A 26,925-nucleotide genomic window follows, 5' to 3' on the forward strand; every position below is an offset into this window, starting at 1 on the left:
AACCTTCCCAACCCCCTGAAGGATGGTGTCCATGGCAGGAACATTGGGAAAACAGAATGAGATGTTTCTTGACATTGAGGGGAGAAAGTCACATTTTCCAAGCAAGTTTTGAGTGGCGAAACTAAGTTCTCCCTCATGGGTAGCTGTTTGCATGGATTATCATTTGTTATTACCCACATTATTATTTAACCTCACTTCATTGAATGATGAGTTATTGATCTGAATGAATCTGAATAAATGATCACTTCATTGATTTGCAGTTTCCTGTTTACGCATCCACCAGATAGAAATTAGATGTCAAAGATGCCCAAATTGAAAGTCAGAGCAGGTACATGAAAATTCCAGCTCACAACTTACTCCTTACTTGGACACCATGCGCCAATATCTCAGGGCAAACCCCAAGGACAGCAACCCACATCCATGAATCTTGGCATTCCAATCATACCAGCCCCATTGCATCCTCATTGCATATCTCTGATCCGCTTACAATGTGATTCTGCACTTCAGTGCTGCATTTTGGAGTGCACTGACACTTTTCATTGCAGTATTGCTGACAGAGAAAGGAAATCATCTCATGGATTAAACCAGACAAGATCAGGGATCCTCACTTGCTCTCTTAGCACTCAGAGTTGAGCCAATTTGGATATTTAGCTCATCTCTGCCTCTCCCTCCTTTGCTTTTTTGTGCCTTTCCCCTTCAACTAGAACTAGCAGACTCATAGTATTTTTCTCTTGTCTTGCTTTTTAGTGCTGATGAAAAGCCAGGAAACTTGTCATTGATGCTGACATCTTGCTGAAAGGCCCCATGCTACATCAATGTCACATTTCCATTACGTTAGCAATGCACTCGGCAAATACATTGCATACACTTCAACCAATTGGCCATGTTAAGGGAGACAGTCTTCAGGCAGGGGTTCCCAGCTCAGTGGGTCAAAGGCAGCCCTTCGTATTCGTCTAGGGACTTGGACACAGACAGATGGCCACTTGAGACAATTGAGGTCATGGTTTGAATCTTTGCCATTTTCTTGCTTTTACAGGTTTGTTTGGCATAAGTGATATCTTCACAACTACATGATTCATTTTCTTCTTTGTAAACAATTTACTTGTTGAAAGCATTTTGCTTATTTTGTGTTAAACTGAACACCATTCTTGTGTGGTATTGTATATGGCTTGGTTTTTGGAATTTCTTCTTTAGGAGATGGAGAAGTCAGCTTCTTCACTTGAACTTATCCCTTCATCACCTCAACACCTAATTTCAGACTTGAGTTTGGTGTAAATCGTTACTGACTGTGCTGCCACCTGCAAATGTTTCCAATGTCTGTCTTCCACTATACATCTTCTCAAGTAGTGGTAGCAGTTTATTTGTTGCCTCTTTGGCTGTATTTCTTTTGAATTTTGTTGCAGCTTGGAATTTGAACTCGATTTACTTTTACAGCAGTGGAAGACATTTCACTCAAACCATTATAATCGCAGCTTTCCATCTTATTTACTGTGTGAAACACTCCAATGTTACTAACCTCAGGAGATTATTATTTTTGTGTTTGTTCTTCCACAAGTTTATGTCGCTCAATGATGTTTTCTAATATTTTCCTTCACTCTGGATGCCCTCACGATTCTTTTTGTGCAACTATATCTTCAAAGGCATACCTTTTACAGTCAGTGTGGTATATTGGTTTCTACTTTCTCAAGCTTCTAAAATACTTCAGGAATTTGGTTCTGAATTTATTTCTGGATTGTTTATTTGATTCTAGATGTTGCATAAAGTTTCAAAAATGTCTCTGTCTTTGTATTTAGTCCTGTTGTCAGATGTTTTACTTAAAACTTAATCTCTCCTGAGCCTTGGACTTAAATTGGTGATGGTTGTAGTACAACTTGATTGAGCCACTCTACATTATCAGAAGATATTGAGACCCTGTTCTTATGTCAATTTTAAAATTGCCAGGTTATGAATTGACATCTATGTTAACACTCCAATATTTGCTTTTCAATTCCTTGATTGCCCAAGGAAAGTAATTTCTATGTTGTGTCATTTTTAAATTTCTTAAATGCGGCTCTTTTTTAAGTGTTTCTCCCTCTGTTAGATGGATAATTTTTTTTTTAAATGACATATTGATTTGAAATGACCAACTCTATTGCAATTATGGTGCTCTGTGGTTTTGGGAGGATGCTCCTCATATCGAAAATATCATCCTGCCTCAGGAGGTACATTGCAAAATGACATCTGGTGTAGTTCATATTTCTGTGGCTTCAGTGCTGATGTGCTTTTGCAGCTGATATATAGTGAATGCTTCAATCCTTCCCTTTTTCATTGAGATTACTCCCTCTTCCCTCATAAAGACTCAGTTTTATTTTTGACATCAGTCTATTTCTAGTCGTTTGCTCCATTTTAGTCACAGTTACATATTTCCTAGACCCTAGGAGGTCTGAAAGAATTTCCTCAAAAGCATTGTCTGTTAATATTCCATAATCATAATTGCCTGCCAACAGTAAAGGTCACTATGTGATGTGTCTGCCTTTTCTACGCATTTGTTCTTTCAATTAAATTGTGTATTCAATAATATTGTGTTACCAAACACTAAAAGTTGTGATTCTATCCCACATGCAGCTGTCTGTTTGTTTGCCTCTATCTTAGAACATCCTCCATGATGCTACCTACTACATACATCAGGGTGCAGATCTGATCTTCATTGGTCTTCTTCACCAAAACTGAAGCCTTTTCTATATTATTTAAATCATTTCTGACAATTCAGCCACTTTTCTGCCCGTGATGGACACGTCACATTGTTTGAGTATTTTTGAAAGCAGCAAGGGTCAAATTCATTTCTCACCCTTTGGAGATGCCGGTGTTGGACTGGGGTGTATAAAGTTAAAAATCACACAACACCAGGTTATAGTCCAACAGGCTTAAGTAGAAGCACACTAGCTTTCGGAGCGTCGCTCCTTCATCAGGTGGCAGTGGAGGGCTCAATCCTAACACACAGAGTTTACAGCAAAAATTTGCAGTGTGATGTAACTGAAATTATACATTGAAAAATTGATTGTCTGTAAGCCTTTCATCTGTTAGAATATCATGATAGTTTCACTTCTTTCATGTGCAAATCATAGAACTTTTTTTTAAAAAAGTTGCATTCTCAGGTTAACTGTTAACAATGGTGATAGCTAGACAATATGTTGAATGCTGACTGAACTGCTGTGCTCTTCCAGCACCACTAATCCAGAATATGTTGAAGGTGTCAACCAACTGTGTTCTCTGTCTGTGCCATGATGTTTAGATTGATTCTAATCCAAAAAGTGAGATAACGGAGTTTTACATGAATGCATGCAGTTTTTAAGCAAAGTATAATGTAACCCTGCAAGTACAAATTCACCCCACAAGATATGTGTACATGTGAGTCTTTGTCTGTCTGTATGTTGTGTCTGTCCGGGTTGGGGGTTATGAGTGTGAGAAAGCGTATGTGTGTGTGTAGTGAGTGCAGAGTGTCTTAAGTCTGTGAGGGGGTGCATGTGTGAGTGTGGGAGTGTGTGTGTCTGTAAGGGTGCGTGTGTGTGTCTGTGTACACGTCTGTGTATATGTGTGTCTGTGTGTATGTGTGTATAGGAGAGTCTATGTGTGTGTGTAGGACTATTTTTGTGTGTGTATAGTGCAATGGTGGTCACCTGTAATGTGACATGAACCCAAGGTCCCAGTTGAGGCCCTCCCTATGGGTAGCCAACTAGCTATCGTCCTCTGCTTGGCCACTTTTCACTGCTGCCTGACCCGAAGTCCGCCTTGGAGGATGGTCACCCGAAGGTCCGAAGTCGAATGTCCTGGACCACTGAAGTGTTCCCCAACTGGGAGGGAACACTCCTGTCTGTCGATTGTTGCGCGGTGCCCATTCATCCGTTGTCGACGCCTTTGCTCGGTTTCCCCAATGTACCATGCCTCAGGGCAACGTATAAGATAGACAACGTTGGCTGAGTCACATGAGTATCTGCCGTGTACAAGGTGGGAAGTGTCCCCACGCATAATGGTGGTATCTATGTCCACACTCTGACACGTCTTGCAGCGCCTACCGTGACAGGGTTGTATGGAGTTGTCCTGCGAGCTGGGCAGCTTGCTATGAACAACGATCTGTTTGAGGTTTGGCAGTTGTTTAAAGGCAAGTAGTGGAGGTGTGGGGAAGGTCTTGGTGAGGTGCTCATCCTCATTGATAATGTGTTGCAGGTCACGAAGAACATGGCATAGCTTTTCAGCTCCTGGGAAATACTGAACAACGAAGGGTACCCTGTCGGTTGCAGCACGTGTCTGTCTCCTAAGGAGGTCATTACGGTTCCTTGCTGTGGCACATCGGAACTGATGGTCGATGAGTTGGGCATCGTACCCCGTTCTTGTGAGGGCATCCGTGAGTACTTCCAGGTATCCGTCACGTTCCTCCTCATCTGAGCAGATCCGGTGTATACGTAGGGCTTGTCCATAAGGGATGGCTGTTTTAAAATGTTTTGGGTGGAAGCTGGAGAAGTGCAGCGTTGTGAGGTTGTCTGTGGGTTTGCGGTAGAGTGTGGTGCTGAGGTGCCCATCCTTGATGGAGATTTCTCACCGCCAAAATGGACCTATTGGTTCTGGCAACAGACACGGAGGAGTTCATCAGACGAATGAGATTCCGGGAATTGTTTCAAGGTGCCAGCAGTGATCCCAAAGAGTCCACTAATGAACTGGAATAGTCATCACAGGCATCTGTAGAGGAGAGACCAAAGAAGGTGTCAACTTGGACCCCACCGGAGGGCCGCTGCCCTGGGCTTGACATGTATGCTCAAACCATCAGGAAATATATAAATGCCAGATTCATCAGCCGTACCCACAAGGTAGAGCAAAACATCACCCGTTCACAATGCAATGCCATCCAGGCTCTCAAAACCAATCACAACATTGTCATCAAGCCAGCTGATAAAGGAGGAGCCATTGTCATTCAGAATAGAACAGATTACTGCAAGTGTACCGACAACTGAACAACCAGGAACACTACAGGAAACTACCAGCTGATCCAACCAAAGAACATACCCGTGAATTAAACACACTGATCCGAACTTTGGATCCAGCCCTTCAGAGTTCCCTTCGCGCCCTCATCGCACATACGTCTCGTGTAGGCGACTTCTACTGCCTTCCAAAGGTCCACAACGCCAACACACCAAGACATCCCTTCATGTCGGGCAATGGGATCCTATGTGAGAATCTCTCTGGCTATGTGGAAGGCATCTTGAAACCTATTGTACAGGGGATCTCCAGCTTCTGTCGTGACACTACAGATTTCTTACAGAAACTCAACACCTACAGACCAGTCAAACCGGGAACATTCCTCGTCACAATGAACGTTTCCGCACTCTACACCAGCATCCCCCACAACGATGGCATCGTGGTAACAGACTCAGTATTCAACACCAACAACTGGCAATCTCCAAACACCATCCTACAACTCATCCACTTTATCCTTGATCACAACGTCTTCACCTTTGACAACCAATTCTTCATCCAGACACATGGAACAGCCATGGGGACCAAATTTGCACCCCAATATGCCAACATTTTTATGCACGGGTTCGAACAAGACTTCTTCTCTATGCAGGATCCCCAACCAACATTATACACCAGGTACATTGACGACATTTTCTTCCTCTGGACCCATTGCGAGGAGTCACTGATAAAACTACACAGTGACATCAACAAGTTACATCCCACCATCAAACTCACCATGGACTACTCTCGACTATCTGTCTCATTCTTGGACACATGCATCTCCATCGAGGATGAGCACCTCAGCACCACACTCTACCGTAAACCCACAGACAACCTCACAATGCTGCACTTCTCCAGCTTCCACCCAAAACATATTAAAAGCCATCTCCTATGGACAAACCCTACATGTACACCAGATCTGCTCAGATGAGGACGAACATGACGGACAACTGGAAGTACTCAGGGATGCCCTCACAAGAATGGGGTACGATGCCCAACTCATCGACCGCCAGTTCCGATGTGCCACAGCAAGGAACCGTAATGACCTCCTCAGGAGACAGACACGTGCTGCAACCGACAGGGTACCTTTCGGTGTTCAGTATTTCCCAAACTATGCCATGTTCTTCGTGACCTGCAACACACTATCAATGAGGATTAGCACGTCACCAAGACCTTCCCCACACCTCCACTACTTGCCTTTAAACAACTGCCAAACCTCAAACAGATTGTTGTTCATAGCAAGCTGCCCGGCTTTCAGGACAACTCCACACAACCTTGTCACTGTAGGTTCTGCAAGACATGTCAGAGTATAGACATAAATGCCACCATTACGCATGGGGACACCTCCCACCTTGTACATGGCAAATATTTATGTGACTCAGTCAACGTTGTCTATCTTATACGTTGCAAGCAAGGATGCCCGGAGGCATGGTACATGAGGGAAAGCAATCCAAGGCTATGACAATGGATGAATGGGCACCACACAACAATCAACAGACAGGAGTGTTCCCTCCCAGTTGGGGAAAACTTCAGTGACACAGGGCATTCAACCTCAGGCCTTCAGGTGACCGTCCTCCAAGGTGGACTTCATGACAGGCAGCAGCGAAAAGTGGCCGAGCAGAGGCTGATAGCTAAGTTTGGTACCCATAGGGAGGGCCTCAACCGGGACCTTGGGTTCATGTCACATTACAGATGACCACCATTGCACTATACACACACAAAGACACTCCTACACTCACACACACAGGCACTCCTATACACAGATGCGCACACAGACACGCACACACACCCTTACAGACACACACACTCCCATACTTACACATGCACCCCCTCACAGACTTAAGACATTCTGCACTCACTACACACACACATACGCTTTCTCACACTCTCAACCCCAACCCAGACAGACACAACATACTCTGGATTAGTTGTGCTGGAAGAGCACAGCAGTTCAGGCAGCATCCAAGGAGCAGCGAAATCGATGTTTCGGGCAAAAGCCCTTTATCAGGAATAAAGGCAGTGAGCCTGAAGCGTGGAGAGATAAGCTCGAGGAGGATGGGGGTGGGGAGAAAGTAGCATAGAGTACAATGGGTGAGTGGGGGAGGGGATGAAGGTGATAGGTCAGGGAGGAGAGGGTGGAGTGGATAGGTGGAAAAGGAGATAGGCAGGTAGGACAAGTCCGGACAAGTCATGGGGACAGTGCTGAGCTGGAAGTTTGGGACTAGGGTGAGGTGGGGGAAGGGGAAATGAAGAAACTGTTGAAGTCCACATTGATGCCCTGGGGTTGAAGTGTTCCGAGGCAGAAGATGAGGCGTTCTTCCTCTAGGCGTCTGGTGGTGAGGGAGCAGCGGTGAAGGAGGCCCAGGACCTCCATGTCCTCAGCAGAGTGGGAGGGGGAGTTGAAATGTTGGGCCACGGGGCAGTGTGGTTGATTGGTGCGGGTGTCCCGGAGATGTTCCCTAAAGTGCTCTGCTAGGAGGTGCCCAGTCTCCCAAATGTAGAGGAGACCGCATCGGGAGCAACGGATACATTAAATGATATTAGTGGATGTGCAGGTAAAACTTTGATGGATGTGGAAGGCTCCTTTAGGGCCTTGGATAGAGGTGAGGGAAGAGGTGTGGGCGCAGGTTTTACAGTTCCTGCGGTGGTAGGGAAAAGTGCCAGGATGGGAGGGTGGGTTGTAGGGGGACATGGACCTGACCAGGTAGTCACGCAGGGAACGGTCTTTGCGGAAGGTGGAAAGGGGTGGGGAGGGAAATATATCCCTGGTGGTGGGATCTTTTTGGAGGTGGCGGAAATGTCGGCGGATGATTTGGTTTATGCGAAGTCTGTAGGGTGGAAGGTGAGCACCAGGGGCATTCTGTCCTTGTTACAGTTGGAGGGGTAGGGTCTGAGGGCGGAGGTGCGGGATGTGGACAAGATTCGTTGGAGGGCATCTTTAACCACTTGGGAAGGGAAATTGCAGTCTCTAAAGAAGGAGGCCATCTGCTGTGTTCTGTGGTGGAACTGGTCCTCCTGGGAGCAGATACGGCAGAGGCGGAGGAATTGGGAATACGGGATGGCATTTTTGCAAGAGGTAGAGTGGGAAAAGGTGTAATCCAGGTAGCTGTGGGAGTCGGTGGGTTTGTAAAAAATGTCAATGTCAAGTCGGTCAGCATTAATGGAGATGGAGAGATCCAGGAAGGGAAGGGGATGGTCCAGGTAAATTTAAGGTCAGGGTGGAATGTGTTGGTGAATCCAGGTAAATTTAAGGTCAGGGTGCCCAGGTAAATTCTCGACACAACATACAGACAGACGAAGACCCGCATGTCCACATATTTTGTGGGATGAATTTGTACTTGCAGGGTTACATTGCACTTTGCTCAAAAACTGCATGCATTCATGTAAAACTCTGTTATCTCACTTTTTAGATTAGAATCAATCTAAATATCATGGCATAGACAGAGAACCCAGGGGACTAACACCTTCAACATATTGTCTAGCTATCACCATTGTTAACAGCTAAGCTGAGAATACAACTTTTTTTAAAAAAGGCTTTGTGATTTACACGTGAAAGAAGTGAAACTATCATGATATTCTAACAGATGAAAGGCTTAAGAGACAATCAATTTTTCAATGTATAATTTCAGTTACATCACACTGTAAATTTTTGCTCTAAATTCTGTGTGTTAGAACTGAGCCCTCCACTACCACCTGATGAAGGAGCGACACTCCAAAAGCTAGTGTGCTTCCAATTTAACTTGTTAGACTATAACCTGGTGTTGTGTGATTTTTAAATTTCTCACCCTGGTTTTCTTCTTGATCTGCTTATTTGCCAATCATAGGACTGCATTTCAAATAACATAAAAGAAGTTGTATTGAATCTTTTCAGCTGTTCTCCCTACTTCATACACATGAGATCTTTGGAAACTGTGTTGTAAAATTCTTGGTATTTCTGATTATTATGTGCCATTTTAGAAAAAAATGATTGTTGGAACTCGCTGGCCAAAGAGAAAGGAATAAGACTATGTATTATTCTTAACAATTTAGAGGTTTATTTTGAAATCGCAATTTTGAGACCGCAATTTCCCTTCCCACGTGTTTAAAGATGCCCTCCAATTCATCTCATCCACATCCTGCACCTCCGCCCTCAGACCCCACCCCTCCAACCATAACACGGACAGAATGCCCCTGGTGCTCACCTTCCACCCTACAAACCTTCGCATAAACCAAATCATCCGCCAACATTTCCGCCACCTCCAAAAAGACCCCACCACCAGGGATATATGTCCCTCCCCACCCCTTTCCACTTTCCACAAAGACCATTCCCACCCGATCTTGAAAGTCATGATATATGGTAGTAAGTGTTCACATATTTAGCTGAATTTTCAGGTACTCGACTGAAATAGTTGTGTACGATTGGATACAGAAATATGTTCATTAAAAGGCTATGTTCATTCAAGTTATTTGAAAACTCCATCTTGGGAAATTACGTTGACATGTTAAGTTATTCATGGTTCAATTTGAACCACTACTATGAAATGATTTTGTTTCACTGGGAACTTGAAACTGACTAACTGGGATAACTGCAGTAGTTCTCAAATCAATGGTAATTCTATGACTCCATGTTCATAAATAACAATTCAAGTCTTTGTTAATTCAATTGTTAGACATTATAGGTGCTGTGCCCAAATTCTAATTGATTAATATAGCTATCCAAGAGCTCATATTTATTTACCATTTATAATTAGCCAGCATACTGCAAGTGGCTGTAAATCTTAAGCATTGAATTAATTTAGCAGCAAAACCAATCTAGTTTACTCAATCATGCTGGGATGGACACTCACACTATTGTAGGCATTTTTGGAAACTAGAGTTAAGACATCAGCCTGAATGACCAGCAAATTGAAGGTAAATCTGGTTCAATTTATTTTCCTTCCCAAAAAGTAATAGAAAATTTTCCAAATTAAATCTGATCTTTCTCACTTTAAAATGCATAAGAATTTATGCATATATTAAAAATAATCTGAATGAGGAGGAGGGAATGGACGAAAGAAATGTGAAGTCGAATATAAGGGGGAGCACAACCCACAACTCTTCTTGAAGAAGATACTGAGTGTAGATGGGTTGTATAAAACTTAATGTGGAAATATGTACTAAAGGAGTACATTTCACTGCAAAAGCATTTGGAGAGCTTTAGCTTAAGGATCTGAGACTGCGGTCATCTGCTTGCACAGATCTTTCTAGTGACATGCAAGTTAGAGCCACATGGGCAGCTTCTACGGCACAAGGTATTTATAGGCAACCATCTTGGATCTCTACATTATCTGGCAGATTATGTATTTTCTGCTAAAATTTGGGAATCATTCAGTTTGTTATTAGAACAAGGTCACGATAATTTAGGTGTAGCTAATTTAATAAGATTTCTTATTTTTCCTAGTTTGTGTAAATTCAACTCCACCAATGATGTTTTATCAGCCTCGAGAGAAAATCACTCCAATTTACCCAACAGGAAACTTACTTTCTGAATGGTTAGCATACATGTGACAACATGCAAAGAGTACTGCATATCAAAAGATTTGCTGAAGGCTCTTGTGTGACAATACCACTAACTCCAGAAGCTAACCTCCTCTTTCTTAATAAAGTACCTAATAAAGTGGCTTTTTCTTGTTCTAACCCATCTTGTAGTCTGAGGACCAATCAGAAGTGACTGACTTCTCCAATGCTCAAAAAAACCCACAGGACTAATATTTCCCTCCTTACATTCTGACTTGTTTCTCAGAGAAAACCACTAATGGCTACAACTTTACAGAGCTATGCTTGAACATCTGGTGTTGCTTCTTACTGTCAACGTTGAGGATGCTAGGAGGGAAAGCCAGATGCCTGTTATGTACTGCTTTCCTGACAATGGCATTGTCAGGAACATCGTTCCATTACCACATCATAGGGCACTGGATCGTGCCCGAGCCCACTGATTTGCAGGAATGGGTAATAAAATTACACCTTTACGATCTTGAAAGACGTTGGGGAAATTAACTTGCAACTTGGGCTCCAGGATTTGGAAGCCAGTTCTCTCACCAACTATCATTAGATTTGTAAGCTATGTTTACAGTCAATAATATATTCAACTAAGTTTTACTTGACTGCTCATTTCAATTAAATAAAACTATGCTGCATGTTTAGAAAGAAGCAGGGAGTTCAGACTTAAAAGTAATCAGGTATTTTCCATTTATTCTTGATCTGAAGAAGGCATCAAACATAGCATTTCTGTATTTAAGCCCTGTGTGCATCTCTACATAGAGTGCAAAGGAACAGAGAAATGAAGTGCTCCTGCCAACAGTCCTATTTTAATTATTGTCCACAAAATAGAATAATCAATTATCCATCTCTTGGCTACAGGCAGATTGGCTGTAATGTTTACCGAGAAAGCACTAGTAGTCTACACTTACAAAGTAATTCATTGGGTGTGAAATATACTGTACATCTTAAGGATGGAATGGACATTCTAAAGATAGAAGTTCTTTCTTAATGAGGCACAGTCCTCTCTTGGGTGGGAGCTTCTTCCAAATGTGACCAAAATCAGTAAGATCCATCATGACCAAGCTCTGCTGTCCATTGTGGAGTACATGCTTAAAGCAGAAATATTAGGCTTTTAGCAGAGCAAGAGTAAAATGAAAAATTGCTGGGTTTTTTTTAAGTGGCTAGGCAGAAAGTATTATGCATGGTATTTTGAAAAATTAAAGGAAAAACATAACAAAATATACGCAGGCAAGTGCAAGTTTACAACTCTATACCAAACTTTGTTGTTAAATCTCATTGCTGATGATATTTTTTAAAACTTTTCTTCCTTTTTATTCAATAAAAGAGTTATCAAGGAGTATTATGGAATGTTTTCAATATTTTACAGGTCCATAGCCGAAATTTGCTCTCTCTGGATTTTGATCGCGTAACTAGAACAGAAAAAATATATGATGATCATCGGAAGTTTACCCTCCGAATCCTATATGATCAGGTTGGCCGACCTACTCTGTGGTCTCCAAGCAGCAGACTAAATGGGGTGAATGTGACATACTCTTCAACTGGTCAGGTGGCAGGTATCCAAAGAGGTACCATGTCGGAAAGAATTGACTATGACCAGGCCGGCAGGATTGTATCCAGAACCTTTGCTGATGGAAAGTCCTGGACCTACACTTACCTTGAAAAGGTATTATCACAGAGGCATCTTCAAGTTCACTTTTGTCACACATGATAAATGTTTTGAGAAAATAAGTTAGTTGCTGTCCCTTATGTAGGAGGAGAACACTCTATTAGATTTAAACAACTGAAAATTCATTGACCTTTTTGAATACTGGATCAATTATAACATATTATTAGACTGAAATCACAAAAACACTACTTTTTCTATAACAGTCACGGGTAATGCACTGAGGACCAATAATCTAAGTCTTTTTTCATTGGACTTGATTGTTTCATTGTTTGGTCATAGATAAAGTACAATGAGAATATCTTCTACAAATTAAATAGCAAAATACGTAGCAAAGTTTAAAATATATTCATTTGTAAAACAATTGATAATGCATTGTAATGGTGCTGATAATTTTTTATATGTTGGCACCAGTTTATCATCCTTTAGTCCTTATATATATGTCAGCAGGGACCTGTTATCAGTGTTGTGCAAAGCATCACTGTTGTCGTCGTCAGTTCTTGAAGTGCATAAATGAGGCTTTCACGATTTCTATGTCCTGAAGTCAATCCTGGAGCCATAGGTCTTTGGGCAAAGTAAAGAAGAACTGCATTTATTAAGGATGTTTATGGCTCTCTCCTTCCACTTTTGTTACTCCTCTGCAACAAAGTTTACACAGTCAGTACTGGACAGTGTTGCAACTCCTTGGATGAGGTAGGCAGGTCCTCCACACATTAATGTCAATGACCCCTTTGCAATGTGGTTTTCAGAGTGTCCTTAAAATGTTCTCTTTTATCTACTTCGTGATTGGGTGCCATTCTTAAGCTTTGAAAAGAGGATTTACCTCAAAAGCTGATTACTTGGTATTTGTATGCAGTGTCAGGCCAGCAGAGTTGATTTCACATGACGATAATCACGATAATTTGCAATGGAATATCTTTCCTGGCAGTATTGAGTTTGGGTTGTAAGTTTGCTCGCTGAGTTGGTAGATTTGTTCTCAAACGTTTCATCACCATGCTAGGTAACATCATCACTGAGGCTTGGATGAAGCGCTTGTGTTCTATCCTGCTTCCTATTTATATGTCTCATGGTCTGTTGTGGTGAGTGATAACACTTCCAGTTCTTTTTCTGAGAGGTTGGTAAATGGGGTCCAAATCGATATGTTTGTTAATGGAGTTCCGATTTGAATGCCAGGCCTCTAGGAGTTCCCGGATGGATACATTGTCCCAGTCGAACTGGTGTCTCTCTTCATCTGTATATATGGATACTAGTGATAGGTGGTCATGCCTTTGGTGTCTAGTTGGTGCAGGATACATGAGCACCAAGCATGTAACCTAGCACAGTGATGTCTGGAAACAGATCTACCAGTTCAGCGAGCAAACTTACAATCTGATCCACAAACTGAACTAAAAACCTCCAAAATCGCAAGTATTGAGTTTACTTAACATCCTGCTATTTCTTGCACAAGTCTACTAGGAAGCAGCACATTTGCAGTATTAAATGTCAGGAAGAATGTACCATCTTGTGCTGCTACGACAAAGCAGTTTCTGTTGCTCAGCAAGCATTTCCAAAGTTTCTGCTTTCGACAGTGGAATGATCTTTGTCTTTTTATGGCATGAATCCATTTCAATCATGACTATATCAGATTTCTGATGAGAAATAGTTGTTTATTAGAATGGAAGTGGTAAATCACGCCATCAAATTTCAATTGTAATTATCTGCCCCTCAACATGTGGATAAAAACAATCTTCTGTCTGCCTCAACTGGTCATCTGAATATTTTTGCTTTAAATGGCAGTTGAAACTTTTTCCTTCTGTTTTCAAGTACGTTACTGAATTCTGTAAAGAAAACCATTCTATGGTGTGGGGACCCATCTGTGATACCTTTCAATAGGTATTAATGTGGCCCATGAATTTAGTTCAGATCTAGCTTGCCTGCTATATTTACAATGTCGACTAATTTACAAGATTTGAATAATTCCATAGGGGCTGTACTCTGGGCATCTGTTTAGGTTTGACTACAAATTTAACATGCCACCAAAGCTCATGTTAGTGAGCTTTGACAAGAATTGTAGCTCAGATTGAAGTTCTGGATGTGAGTTTGCTCACTAAGTTGGAAGGTTCATTTTCAGATGTTTCATCACCATACGATGTGTGCCTCCGATGAAGCACTGGTTTATGTATTCCGTATCATATATCCTGCACAACTAGCACCAAAAGACATGACCAACTATCACTAGTATCCATATATACAGACGAAGAGAGACACCAGTTCAACTGGGACAAGACATCCATCCTGGGACAGGCTAAACAAAGATATGCACGGGAACTCCTAGAGGCCTGGCATTCAAACCGGAACTCCATTAATAATTTGTGGGTTGGAGATGTCATTTCATGTTCTTTTTCTCAGAGGGTGGTAAATGGGGTCTAAGTCGATGTGTTTGTTGATAGAGTTCCTGTTGGCATGCCATCCATTCCAACTCTATCAACAAACACATCAACTTGGACCCCATTTACCACCTTTGGAGAAAAAGAACAGGAAATGACATCACCACAGCAAATGACATCACCAACCCAAGGAAAACTAAATACATAAATAAAAAGCGAGTCACTAACATCAGTGCTTCACTGGATGCCCACTGATGATGCTACCCAGTATGTTGAAGACGAACCTTCCAGTTCAGTGGGCAAACTTACATCCTGACTACTTTGTTCTTTGTAATTAATTAATCTGCCCAGGAAGATTGATGTAAATAAATGAAATAATTAATGGATGCATGCATATCATGATGTGTGATTGGCAGCTATTAAATATTATTTCTCCTGTTTCTCATAGTCTGCAGTGCTACTTCTACATAGTCAAAGACAATACATCTTTGAATTTGACAAAAATGATCGGCTTTCTTCTGTGACAATGCCAAATGTGGCTCAGCAGAGTCTGGAAACCATTCGTTCTGTGGGCTACTACAGGAACATCTACAAACCTCCTGAGGGCAATGCTTCTGTGATTCAAGACTACACAGAGGACAATCAGCTGTTGCAAACTTCATATCTGGGAACTGGGCGCCGTGTGCTATACAAGTATGGCAAGCTGTCCAAGCTCTCAGAAATTCTTTATGATACCACTAGGATTGGCTTTACCTATGATGAAACAGCTGGAATGCTTAAAACTGTCAACTTGCAGAACGAAGGCTTTACTTGCACAATACGTTTCAGGCAAATTGGTCCTCTTATTGACAGACAGATCTTTCGGTTCAGTGAGGAAGGAATGGTGAATGCTCGCTTTGATTATAACTATGACAACAGTTTCCGGGTTACCAGCATGCAAGCTGTGATCAATGAGACACCATTGCCAATTGATCTCTATCGATATGATGATGTTTCAGGGAAAATTGAACAATTTGGAAAATTTGGTGTAATTTATTATGACATTAATCAGATCATCACCACAGCAGTCATGACTCACACTAAGCATTTTGATGCTTATGGGCGAGTTAAAGAGGTTCAGTATGAAATTTTCAGATCACTCATGTATTGGATGACAGTGCAATATGACAACATGGGTAGGGTCGTAAAACGGGAACTAAAGGTTGGTCCCTATGCCAATACATCAAGGTACGCTTATGAATATGATACAGATGGCCAATTGCAGACTGTATCCTTGAATGACAAACCTCTGTGGCGCTACAGCTACGATCTAAATGGAAATCTCCATTTACTAAGTCCTGGCAATAGTGCTCGTCTGACTCCACTGAGGCATGACAGGAGTGATCGGATTACACATCTTGGAGAAGTCCAATACAAAGTAGATGAGGATGGTTTCTTACGACAAAGGGGAAGTATTATCTTTGAGTACAATTCAGCTGGACTTCTCAGTAAAGCTTACAGTAAATCAAATGGTTGGAGAGTGCATTATCGATATGATGGAGTTGGAAGACGGGTTTCAAGTAGAACCACCACTGGGATTTACTTACAATTTTTCTATGCAGATCTGAGTAATCCTGCCAGAATTACCCACATGTACAATCATACAAGTTCTGAAATAGCATCCCTTTATTATGACCTTCAAGGTCACCTTTTTGCAATGGAAATTAGCAGTGGTGATGAATTCTATATTGCCTGTGATAATACAGGAACCCCATTAGCTGTATTCAGTGGAACTGGTTTAATGATTAAGCAGCTCAGCTATACTGCTTATGGAGAGATTTATATGGACACAAATCCAGCTTTTCAACTCATTGTAGGCTATCATGGTGGCTTATATGATCCCCTCACCAAACTGGTACACTTTGGACGGCGAGATTATGATGTGCTTTCTGGAAGATGGACAGCACCTGATCATGATGTGTGGAATCATCTCAGTGACAGTCTTGTACCTTTTAATTTGTACATGTTTAAAAATAACAACCCAGTCAGCAATATGCAAGATATTAAATGTTACATGACAGGTAAGGATGATCATATTTACCTTATATAAATTCATATTCTAATGATCACATGTTCTGTTTCAAGTAAATAGCTGTGCCATTGGTAATTCCTACAGACTTAATGGATGATTGTTTCACTGTACACCACAATCTAATCCATGTCCTCAAATATATTCATTATATTGTGAGCTGACCAGCGTTCTATGATCGAGAGTTATAGAGTCATAGAGTGGTAGAGTTGGACAACATGGAAACAAACCCTTCAGTCCAACTTGTCCATGCCGACCAGATATCCGAAATTGATCTCGTCCCATTTGCCAGCATTTGGCCCATATCCTTCTAAACCTTTCTTATTCATATACTCATCCAGATGCCTTTTAAATGTTGTAATTGTACCAGCCTCCACCACTTCCTCTGGATCATTCCATACCCATACCACCCTCTGTGTGAAAAGATTGTCCCTTAGGTATCTTTTAAATCTTTTCCCTCTCATCTTAAACCTATGTCCTCTTATTTTGGATTCTCCAATCCTGGGAAAAGACCTTGACTATTCATGCTATCCATGTCCCTCATGATTTTATAAACCTCTAATATTAAAGTCACCCCTCAGCCTCCAATGCTTCAGGGAAAATAGCCCCAGCCTATTCAGCCTTGCCCTACAGCTCAAACCTCCCAACCCTGGCAACATCCTTCTAAATCTTTTCAGAACCCTTTCAAGTTTCACAGCATCCTTCCTTGGCATGAAATTAAACTTCTGAGTTCTTCTAAATGTTTATTGCAATCTTACTTAATATTCGCTATACTATTTTTAAGTGTACAGCTTTTACAAAAAGAATTTTTTTTACCTAGAACAGTAAAACAAATATCCTTTACGTTAAGGGACCAAATTAAATCTCAAAATTTCCATAAAATTTTCACAGGACAGGGTAAATCCTAAATGGAAAGAAATGCTACTATTAAAGGGACAGAAGAAAATGTGAAGGATGACATGAAAAAGATCAAATCTAAATAAAGTAATGAAAGAAAAAATATCTCTGCAACCATCACAGTTTTCATGCGTGATCTTTAATGATAATGTTATGATTGTCTAAAGCCTGCAATAATAGAATAGTATTCAGCTCAAATGATATTATCATTACTTGCAAATGACTGGTAACTTTGGTAACAACAACACCAAGTCAAGTGAATTAACATAAATGTGGAAAACCATGGATTTCTTTGCATTCAAACTATGTTTATTACAAATATGTACAATTTACAAACGCAATTATATAATTATCATTATTGCATTTCTGTTAAAAACAGTAGGTTTTTAGGATAGTCCTGGTCTTTACATCAAAATATTTTTTTACTGGCAAGGGTTAAAATTAATATCACAATGATAACGGTAACACCACTAGCTGAATATGTTGCAAATCTCTCTGGGATTAATTACTGTGATTGTCTGCTAACATATATAATCCAGGAGAAAGTGAGGACTGCAGATGCTGGAGATCAGAACTTAAAAATGTGTTGCTGGAAAAGTGCAGCAGGTCAGGCAGCATCAAAGGAACAGGAGAATCGACATTTCGAGCATAAGCCCTTCTTCAGGAAACATATGTAACCCATACTTGTTTTCAGCAGATGAGAGGTGTTATGATTAGATTCCCCACAGTGTGGAAACAGGCCCTTCGGCCCAACCAGCCCACACCAACACTCCGAAGAGAAACCCACCCAGACCCATTTCCCTCTGACTAATGCACCAAACACTATGGGCAATTTAACATAGCCAGTTCACCTAATCTTTGTGATTGTGGGCGGAAACCGGAGCACCGGGAGGAAACCCACGCAGACACGGGAAGAATGTGCAAACTCCACACAGACAGTTGCCCGAGGCCAGAATCGAACCTGGGACCACTGAGCCACTGTGCCGCCCTTATGAGTGTGAAAATTTCTGACCACCTCACAAATAAGGCTCAGAATAATTTAATTTACTCATTTCCATCATCGACAGATTTCCCCAACAACCCATTCTGAGAAGTTTCTGTGAGGAGGCAGAAATTTTCTGTGGGTCAGTAATTTGAAATAATTTCTCTCAGAATCACTACATTGCAGATGAAGGCCATTTGGCCTGTGAAGTTTGCACTGACCCTCCAACCAGCAACTCACCCAGAACAAATCCCCCACTTTATCCTATCTCTATGGCCTCACATTTACCATTCCTGATGAAGGACCTATGCCCAAAACGTCGATTATCCTGCTCCTCGGATGATGCCTGACCTGCTTTGCTTTTCCAGAACCACACTCTCAAATCTGATCCCCAGCATCTGCAGTTCTCAATTTAGGGCAATCTGCCGAACCAGCACATCCTTAGACTGTGGGAAGAAACTGGAATAGTTGGCAGAAACCCATGCATATCATGAGGAGAATATGCAAACTCCATATGAACAGTCACCCAAGGCTGGAATCAAGCACAAGTCCCTGGCATTGTGAGCCACCATGCCTCCCACTCTTTCCTTGGTTCAGAATCACTTCATATCCTTTTATGCTCTCTCTGCCTCTTTATCATCATATTTTCATAAAAACATGGAAAATCCATAGACATTTGAAAATTGTGGACAGGATCAGATTTCTGACGGTTACCATTTTCAACTAGTTTGGATGGGGGGGCAGTGAGAGTAGGCACGTAAAGGAGACCCAGAATCCCCTTGACCACTACTGGCTTTATACTGAATCAATGTTGGTCCCTCAACCTACGTCTAATTTCAAAAACAATAATGTATTAAAAAAATTAGAACTCTTTCTAAACCTATATAGTCAGGCCCCAGTTGCAATAAAAAAAAATCCTCAATACCTGGATCAACCTAGTGGAAGGAGCAAATTACTGCAGATGCTGGAATCTGTACTGTTCAGCTGTGATGACGTCATCGAGACTCGAAAGGTTAGCTTGCTCTCTCTCCATGGATGCTGTCTAACCTGCTGTGATCTCCAGTATTTGATGTTTTCAGTACAGATTCCAGCATCTGCAGTAATTTGCTCCTCCCACTAGGTTGATCCAGGTATTGAGGATTTTTTTAAATAATAGGTTAGTAAGTTGAGCCTTAATTTGTTGGAATTTTGAAGAATTAAAGGAGGCCTTATTGAAACATAAACAAATCTTATTCTGGTTTGACAGGATAGATGTGGACAGGTGGTGCCCCCTGGTTGCAGAGTCTAGGACCAGACAGCACAATCTCAGAATAAAGGGTTGCCATCTATGACAAAGATGGGGATGATTTGTTTTCTCTTTCTGAGGATAGTGGAAATAATAATCTGTAAAATATAATAAATTGAAATAATAGATAAAATCTGTGGAATTATTAACAACAGAGAGATGCTGAGGCTGGGTCATTAGGTATATTCAAGAGTGAGCAAAAGTGAGGACTGCAGATGCTGGAAACCAGAGCCTAGTTTAGCATGGTGCTGGAAAAGCGCAGCAGGTCAGGCAGCATCTGAAGAGCGGGAAAGTCGACAAAAGCCCTTCATCAGGGATGGATACAGGGAGCCTCCGTGGTGGAGAGATAAATGGGGGGGGGGGGCGCTGCTGGGGAGAAGGTAGCAAATAGTACAATAGATGAATGGGGGTGATAGGTCAGAGAGAAGGGTGGGGGAAGGTAGCAAAGAGTACAATAGCTGAATGGGGGCGGGGATGGAGGTGATAGGTCAGAGGGGAGGGTGAAGTGCATTCCCCACCCCCATTCACCTATTTTACTTTTTGCTACCTTCCCCCATCCTCTCTGACCTATCACCTCCATCCCCACCACCATTCACGTATTGCATTCTTTGCTACCTTCTCCCCACCCCCACCTTCCACTTATCTCTCCACCCTGGAGGCTCCCTGCCTCCATCCCTGATGAAGGGCTTTTGCCCGAAACGTTGATTTTCCTGCTCTTCGGATGCTGTGCCTTTGCAGCACGACTCTGACCTAAACCCATATTCAAGTCTAAGATAGTCAGAATTTTAATCAGTAATGGAATTAAGGTTGATGGGGATAAGGCAGGAAAGTGGATTGAAGAGTTACGAGATCAGTCATGATCTTACTGAGTGGCAAAGCAGACCACATAGCCTGTACCTGCTCTTATGTCTTATGGTTCTGTTGTCAAATTCTCTCAGTCTTGAAATCTTCTTTCTGCTCCCAGAATCTCCTCAGTGCAATCTGCTCTCCTTTTCAAGTGTCATTAGCCTCCTGCTATAAAACTACCCACTTTCCAAATCTTCCACAGCATGCATTGCTTCTCACTTCAGGAAAAGCTGTTGAGAGAGTCCCCTGTATGCATTGAGTACTTCAGAAGTACCAGTTATTTCAGTGCTTGAAACTGTATTATAGACCACTACTGTGTTGGTGGTTCACTCGAACCAGAAATAGAACACGGCGTAGATGGAGTATCAACTTGAACAGGAAATATGTTACTGTGCATTCTCGCAGCTCCACAGTCGGTTTTAGACTGTCTCCCCCAGCTCCCACTCCAGGTCACATAAGTAGGTCTCTTAAAGGGGCAACATACACACAACTGCCTTCATAACAACCACGTTAGCTGTACAATATGCCTTTTAATTTGACATGCACAATATAGTCATAATAAGTACACCGCTGATGATCATCCAAATCTTCATAGTACTTCTGCTGTTAAGAGTTCCCTGGTGTTTTGCTGTGAAACAACTGAAAGTGTTTGAATGTGATTTTACTTTTTTCATGTCACAGATGTGAACAGTTGGCTGCTGACATTTGGGTTCCAGCTGCATAATGTTATTCCAGGTTATCCAAAACCAGAAACGTCTTCAATGGAACCTTCCTATGAGCTTCACAACACTCAGATGAAAACTCAACAGTGGGACAGCAGCAAGGTAACAACTTCCCTCCTCCCCAATTCCCACACAACCCAAAAACCACTCTCTGTTATTGATTGTAGAATCATGTGAGAATTGGAAAATTAAAAATCACACAACACCAGGTTATAGTCCAACAGGTTTAATTGGAAGCATACTAGCTTTCGGAGCATCGCTCCTTCATCAGGTGATTGTGGAGGACACAATTGTAAGGCACAGAATTTGTAGCAAAATTTTACAGTGTGATGTAACTGAAATTATACATTGAAAAATACCTCTGTAGAATTACATTGTACTTTGCTAAAAAATTGCTTGAATTCATGTAAAACTCTTATCTCACTTTTTAGATTAGAATCAATCTAAACATCATGACATAGACAGAGAATACAGGGGGCTAACGCCTTCAACATATTGTCTAGCTAACACCAATTGTTACAGTTAACTTGAGAATGCAACTTTTAAAAAAAGTTTTGTGATTTACACATGAAAGAAGTGAAACTATCAATGGTATTCGAACAGATGAAAGACTCAACAGACAATCAAGGTATTTTTCAATGTACAATTTCAGTTACATCATACTATAAATTTTTGCTATAAATTCTGTGCCTTACGCACTCCGAAAACTAGTGTGCTTCCAATTAAACCTGTTGGACTATAGCTTGGTGTTGTGTGATTTTTAAGTTTGTACACCGTCCAACACCAGCACCTCAAAATTGTGCGAATTGGAAACAGCATTATTTTGCAGCTTTCAGAATCCCATTAATTACTATTATTAACCTGGAGACTCAGCCAACCCCAAGGTTACTTTTCCAAATTTAACTGTGATGCATGGATAAAATGAAACCGTTAAAAAGACCACATGTAATTTAAAGAGGATGCCTCATTATGTGCATTTGCAATGAAGGAACCTTTATCTTGACTCCTTTTGGCCAGTCTGCTTGTTTTACACAGCAGTCAGCTTAAATTGATTTGATTTTACATTTTCAAATGTGGAATTTCAGCAATTTGCCAGAGAAAGGTTTGTTGCAGACATCTCCAATAATGTTTGTGTAACACAACAATTGACATAAAATTAGGAACAGAAATGGTTTGGTCACTGATGGGGCAGTGATAACTTAAATGTACATGGAAACCAATTAAGTACAGACCCAATCTATTAAACCACCCATGTTTAAATTGTGACCTTGTTCCAATTAACCAAAGACACTGACAATTATTAGTTGTATTATTTCCACTGGCAATGTATCACATTCAGCATGTTAAGTGCTCTTTGAATTTCAGATAGAAACAGATGTTTTCTTGCTAGTTCACACCTCATTAAGGTGTGATTCCTGTATATTTTAATTCTCTGCGAATTAATATGTCATAGTGGTATTGTCCCTATCTTTGATCCAGAAGGCCTGGGTTTAAGTCTCACTGACTCCTTTCACCCAGAAGGCCTGGGTTTAGGTCCTACTTACTCTAGAAATATCTGAATAGGTTGATTAAAAAACATCTACAATGGTTCGTTCTTTAAACCAGAAGACCCAGATTAAAGTCCAGCATGTTCCAGAGGTGCATGTAACACATCTGAACAAGTTTGTTAAAAATATCTACAACTTACACGTGTTCAGTAAATAAATAGCATCTTGTTAAATCCAATTTAATTATGTACTAAATCCCTTCAGAGTGATGTGTTATTATAGCTTTACCAATGATTTGCTATTGTTCTATTCACCAGTAATAATGTGTTCCTTTTCAACAGTCCAACACACATAATGAGCAAATTACATTAACCAATAACTCATTTACTATGAGTGTTTGAAGATGTATCAAAAGAAATGAAATATCAAATATAAAAAGTATGAGGAAAATATGAGATTATTTTAATTAAAGAACCAACAATAGTATAGGAAAAACAGGTCAAATGATGTTCTCCTGCACCATTATTTGTATGACCCTCTAAGGTAAATCAGTGACAATTCAGAATGGAGTCTCACGGCTGGAGATGTCTACAAGTAGGTAGTTTGAGTTGGGAAATTCCCCCGTTTACTGCACTTACCTTGGGATACAGTTCCCTGGATGGTTCAATTTTCACTCCAAGGTGGATGAGGGATGGAGTCAGGCTCAAATATAGATTGAAGACAATGACGGTGGCTGCCAAGTGCAGAGATGGGTTGTTCAAAAGGCCTAACTCAGTTCACCAGGTTTTTATTAACAGTCTGATATTGTTAAAAAATAACAGATGTTCTAGTGGTCCTCCCTCACACTCCATCAGTTCCTCACCTACATTCCATGCGTACCAATCATCCACCACACATTGTCCTCACACCATCCACATCGACTCATCCAGTCTTCACTATGGGCAAGCTTCAGAATTCATTTCAGAATCATAGAGATATACAATATGGAAACAGACTCTTCAGTCCAACTTGTCCATGTCACTCAAATATTCTAATCTAATCCAGTCCCATTTACCAGCACTTGGACCATATCCCTTTAAACCCTTCTTATTCATATACCCATCCAGATCCCTTTTAAATGTTGTAATTGTACCATCCTCCACTACTTCCTCTGGCAGCTTAGTCCATACATGCACCACCCTCTGCGTGAAAAAGTCTGAATATCTATTACACCTTTCATTAAAGCAAACAATCACGCCCATTCATGAACATCCATTCAATGCTTTAAAAGCTCATCAGCCCAAATGAAAATAAACATATACTCACAAACCTACAGCAAAGATAGCAATCCTTCAAATAACTTGAGTTGTCAATTAAACTTTGAATTTATACACCATCCTCCAACCACCATTATGGGATAATTGTAAGTTGTGGAAAGCAACCAACTAACAATAATGACATAAATATAGCTGTTGAGGTATTGTTAAACATTTGTGTAAGTAATGGAACAGATTTTTTTCAATATTCATTGACACAGACAGGCTCTATTTCATTAATATTTAGAGTTGGATTCACTTAAATTGACAGCTTGACAATTTGACAGATCTTATCCACCTTCTAATGCACATTTATGTCTCCTCAATAAATGTTTCACTCCGACATTGCAGGTTAAGGACCTTGCTACAGAGAAAATAAGATCTTTTTGAATTTGATGCTGAGTTCAAATGACCCTTCTGTGTTCAAGTTTTCTTCATGTGTGAGCCAAGCCCTCTACACCCACCCCCGAACAAAAACAGTTAATAATGGGGTGAAACTTCATGTCCTGTTCATCCTTTCTAAACGTCTGAGAGGCTACACAACTCTCCGTATACCTGGCATTAAATCAGTGAGAACTTAGAACTAATCTCCTGTTTAATAATCTTATCTAATCATTTCCATCTTAATCAAGATTTCTCTGTCACTATAGCATTATTTTCACAAATAAAGAGATAAACTGAAGTTTATTCAAGTGAGATAGTCATCCTTCTTATTTCTTCCAAAACATAATACTTCCCAAATGATGATCCACTTACCTTACATTGGCATGCAGAGCAGCTATTTTATGCACAGCAAGATTTCCACAAATTACAGGGAGTTGATTGACATTATCTGTTGCTGTCATGGTGAAACAGAATGGAACAAATTAATTATGGTCTTTATCTGCAGATTTTTGTTTGGAAGTGACAATAGCAACAGAGTAAATGTCATACTCCTTAGGAAAAATAGAACCAGAGTCACTGTGGCACAAAAGGAGGTCACTCAGCCCACTAGACTTTACAAACAGTGCAAGGTTAGGATTGGCAGGAGAGGTGCGCGTGGACTTGCATTTAATAATTGGTGAAGTCATCATTCATCTGGCCTAAACCACACACCATCCTTCGTTATTACTCCAAACCATGCACCGTTACTTCAGAACAGAAGGCAAAGAATGTAAATGTCTTACACATTTTATCCTTATTTTAAGCTTGAGTTTTATTGTTAAATTATTGCTGATTATTCCTATCTTTCTTCTGTCTCCCATTATCTTTATTGTAATGGATAAAATTAGTTATTTGTTCACCAACTTTAACTGTGCTACTAATAAGCCATCAGGGTAGAGTTTGATTTTCTATGATCTGACATGCAAAGGGTATAGGTGAACTGGAGGAATAAAGAGTCCAACTGCTTTCAGGCTGCTGCAAGTTTTGATTGTTGGGGTAAGTTTCTGTCCAGTCTTCCCCTGAGAATAGGATCCCTGGATCCACTTCATTTTTCCTTATCATTAACGTTGTGTTTAATGATCTGCTTCTTTCATTTCTCTGACTTTTTATTTTTGAAGTGAGGAATGGCATGACAAAGAAAGCTGGAGATACTTATCATTCAGACAGCATCTGTGGGGCAACTGCAGTCAGTCGATCAATACTCCAAATCTTTCAGATTTATCCTCAGTACTGAATAGTTCCAGTTTTTTTTAATTTTCTGATCTCAGGAAGAATACTATATTAATGAAGATCCAGTCTTTAGGAAATAACCTTGAGCTGGGGTCCTATCCGGCTGTTCCAGTGTTTCAGCTGATGTTAAACATACCACATGTTTTGATGAAAAGAGTGAGGTTTTTCTGATGTTTTGACCAATACATGTCCTTCAACTAATACTAGTTTAGAAAAGGGCAATGCTTCACATTGCTGCTAATGGTCTATTGCTGACAAAAGATGGCTGGTGTATTTGCATCACAATACTAAGCCACTTCCATTAATTATTTTTAAATTACCGAATTAGTCTAGTCCAGATGACCATTATGAGTACCATAGTAGCATCTATAGTGATCTACAGAGCTTATAACTTTCCATTTAAGCATCAAGTAAACCAAGTTTGATATCTGGTCAATTATCTGTTGGAAGTGATCCCCTGCACTTTTATAAAACCTGCTGGATCCTCTTTATATTTAAACTCAGTGGAAAGAAAACTAAGTGGATTCGACAAAAACCTTGCAATCTCCCTTTCAGATTACAGCTTCAGTGCTGAAGTTGAAAATCCACTGCAGTGTCTTTTATCTATAACAACATAATTGTTATTGTGTAACTGGGACTTCTGGTACTTTTGGGATTCCTGGTAATTTTCTGAAGGAATAAAACCTCCGGATATGTTTCAGCATATATCACATCAAACTGCTGGTGGTTATTCCTACTGCTAAAATCGCTGTCCAAATAATTGAGGGATGATTCATTGATATTTTATAACCTTATGGTGAAGTCACCTGAGTGCAGTAAATCTGATATCCCATGACGATTATTCAAGGTTTTTCAGAAAGCTCACTAAAATCATTTAAGGTGTATTGGCCTGGGGTGGACAAGGTCAGAAGTGAGACGATATCAGTGAATTCACCAGGTCAAGGCTCCGAAAGCTTGTGATTTCAAATAAACCTGTTGGACTATAACCTGGTGTCGTCTGACTTCTACCTAAAATCATTTAAAAATCTAATATTCCTCACTCAATTAACCGAAACACAATTGAGAATTCAGAATTGGATTATCTGCTACTTTTGGGCAGGACAAACTCCTGTCTTTTTCAGCTTCAGTATCACAAATCTGGAAATGTTATCA

The 26,925-nt window shown here is 40.7% G+C and overlaps 1 protein-coding gene across 8 annotated transcripts in view; it reads left to right on the plus strand.

Annotated features, from left to right (window-relative positions):
* tenm4 (teneurin transmembrane protein 4) overlaps positions 1-26,925 on the plus strand; it is a 452,208-nt gene that overhangs the window by 413,338 nt on the left and 11,945 nt on the right. For all 8 annotated transcript variants that reach the window (XM_060826616.1, XM_060826618.1, XM_060826612.1 and 5 more), the window contains 3 exons: positions 11,876-12,172; positions 14,987-16,598; positions 21,298-21,440. In XM_060826616.1, coding sequence (XP_060682599.1) covers positions 11,876-12,172; positions 14,987-16,598; positions 21,298-21,440 — 2,052 coding nt within the window. The remainder of the gene's footprint in view (positions 1-11,875; positions 12,173-14,986; positions 16,599-21,297; positions 21,441-26,925) is intronic.

Source organism: Hemiscyllium ocellatum, chromosome 6 (genome assembly GCF_020745735.1).
Source record: "Hemiscyllium ocellatum isolate sHemOce1 chromosome 6, sHemOce1.pat.X.cur, whole genome shotgun sequence".
Classification (NCBI taxonomy): Eukaryota; Metazoa; Chordata; class Chondrichthyes; order Orectolobiformes; family Hemiscylliidae; genus Hemiscyllium; species Hemiscyllium ocellatum.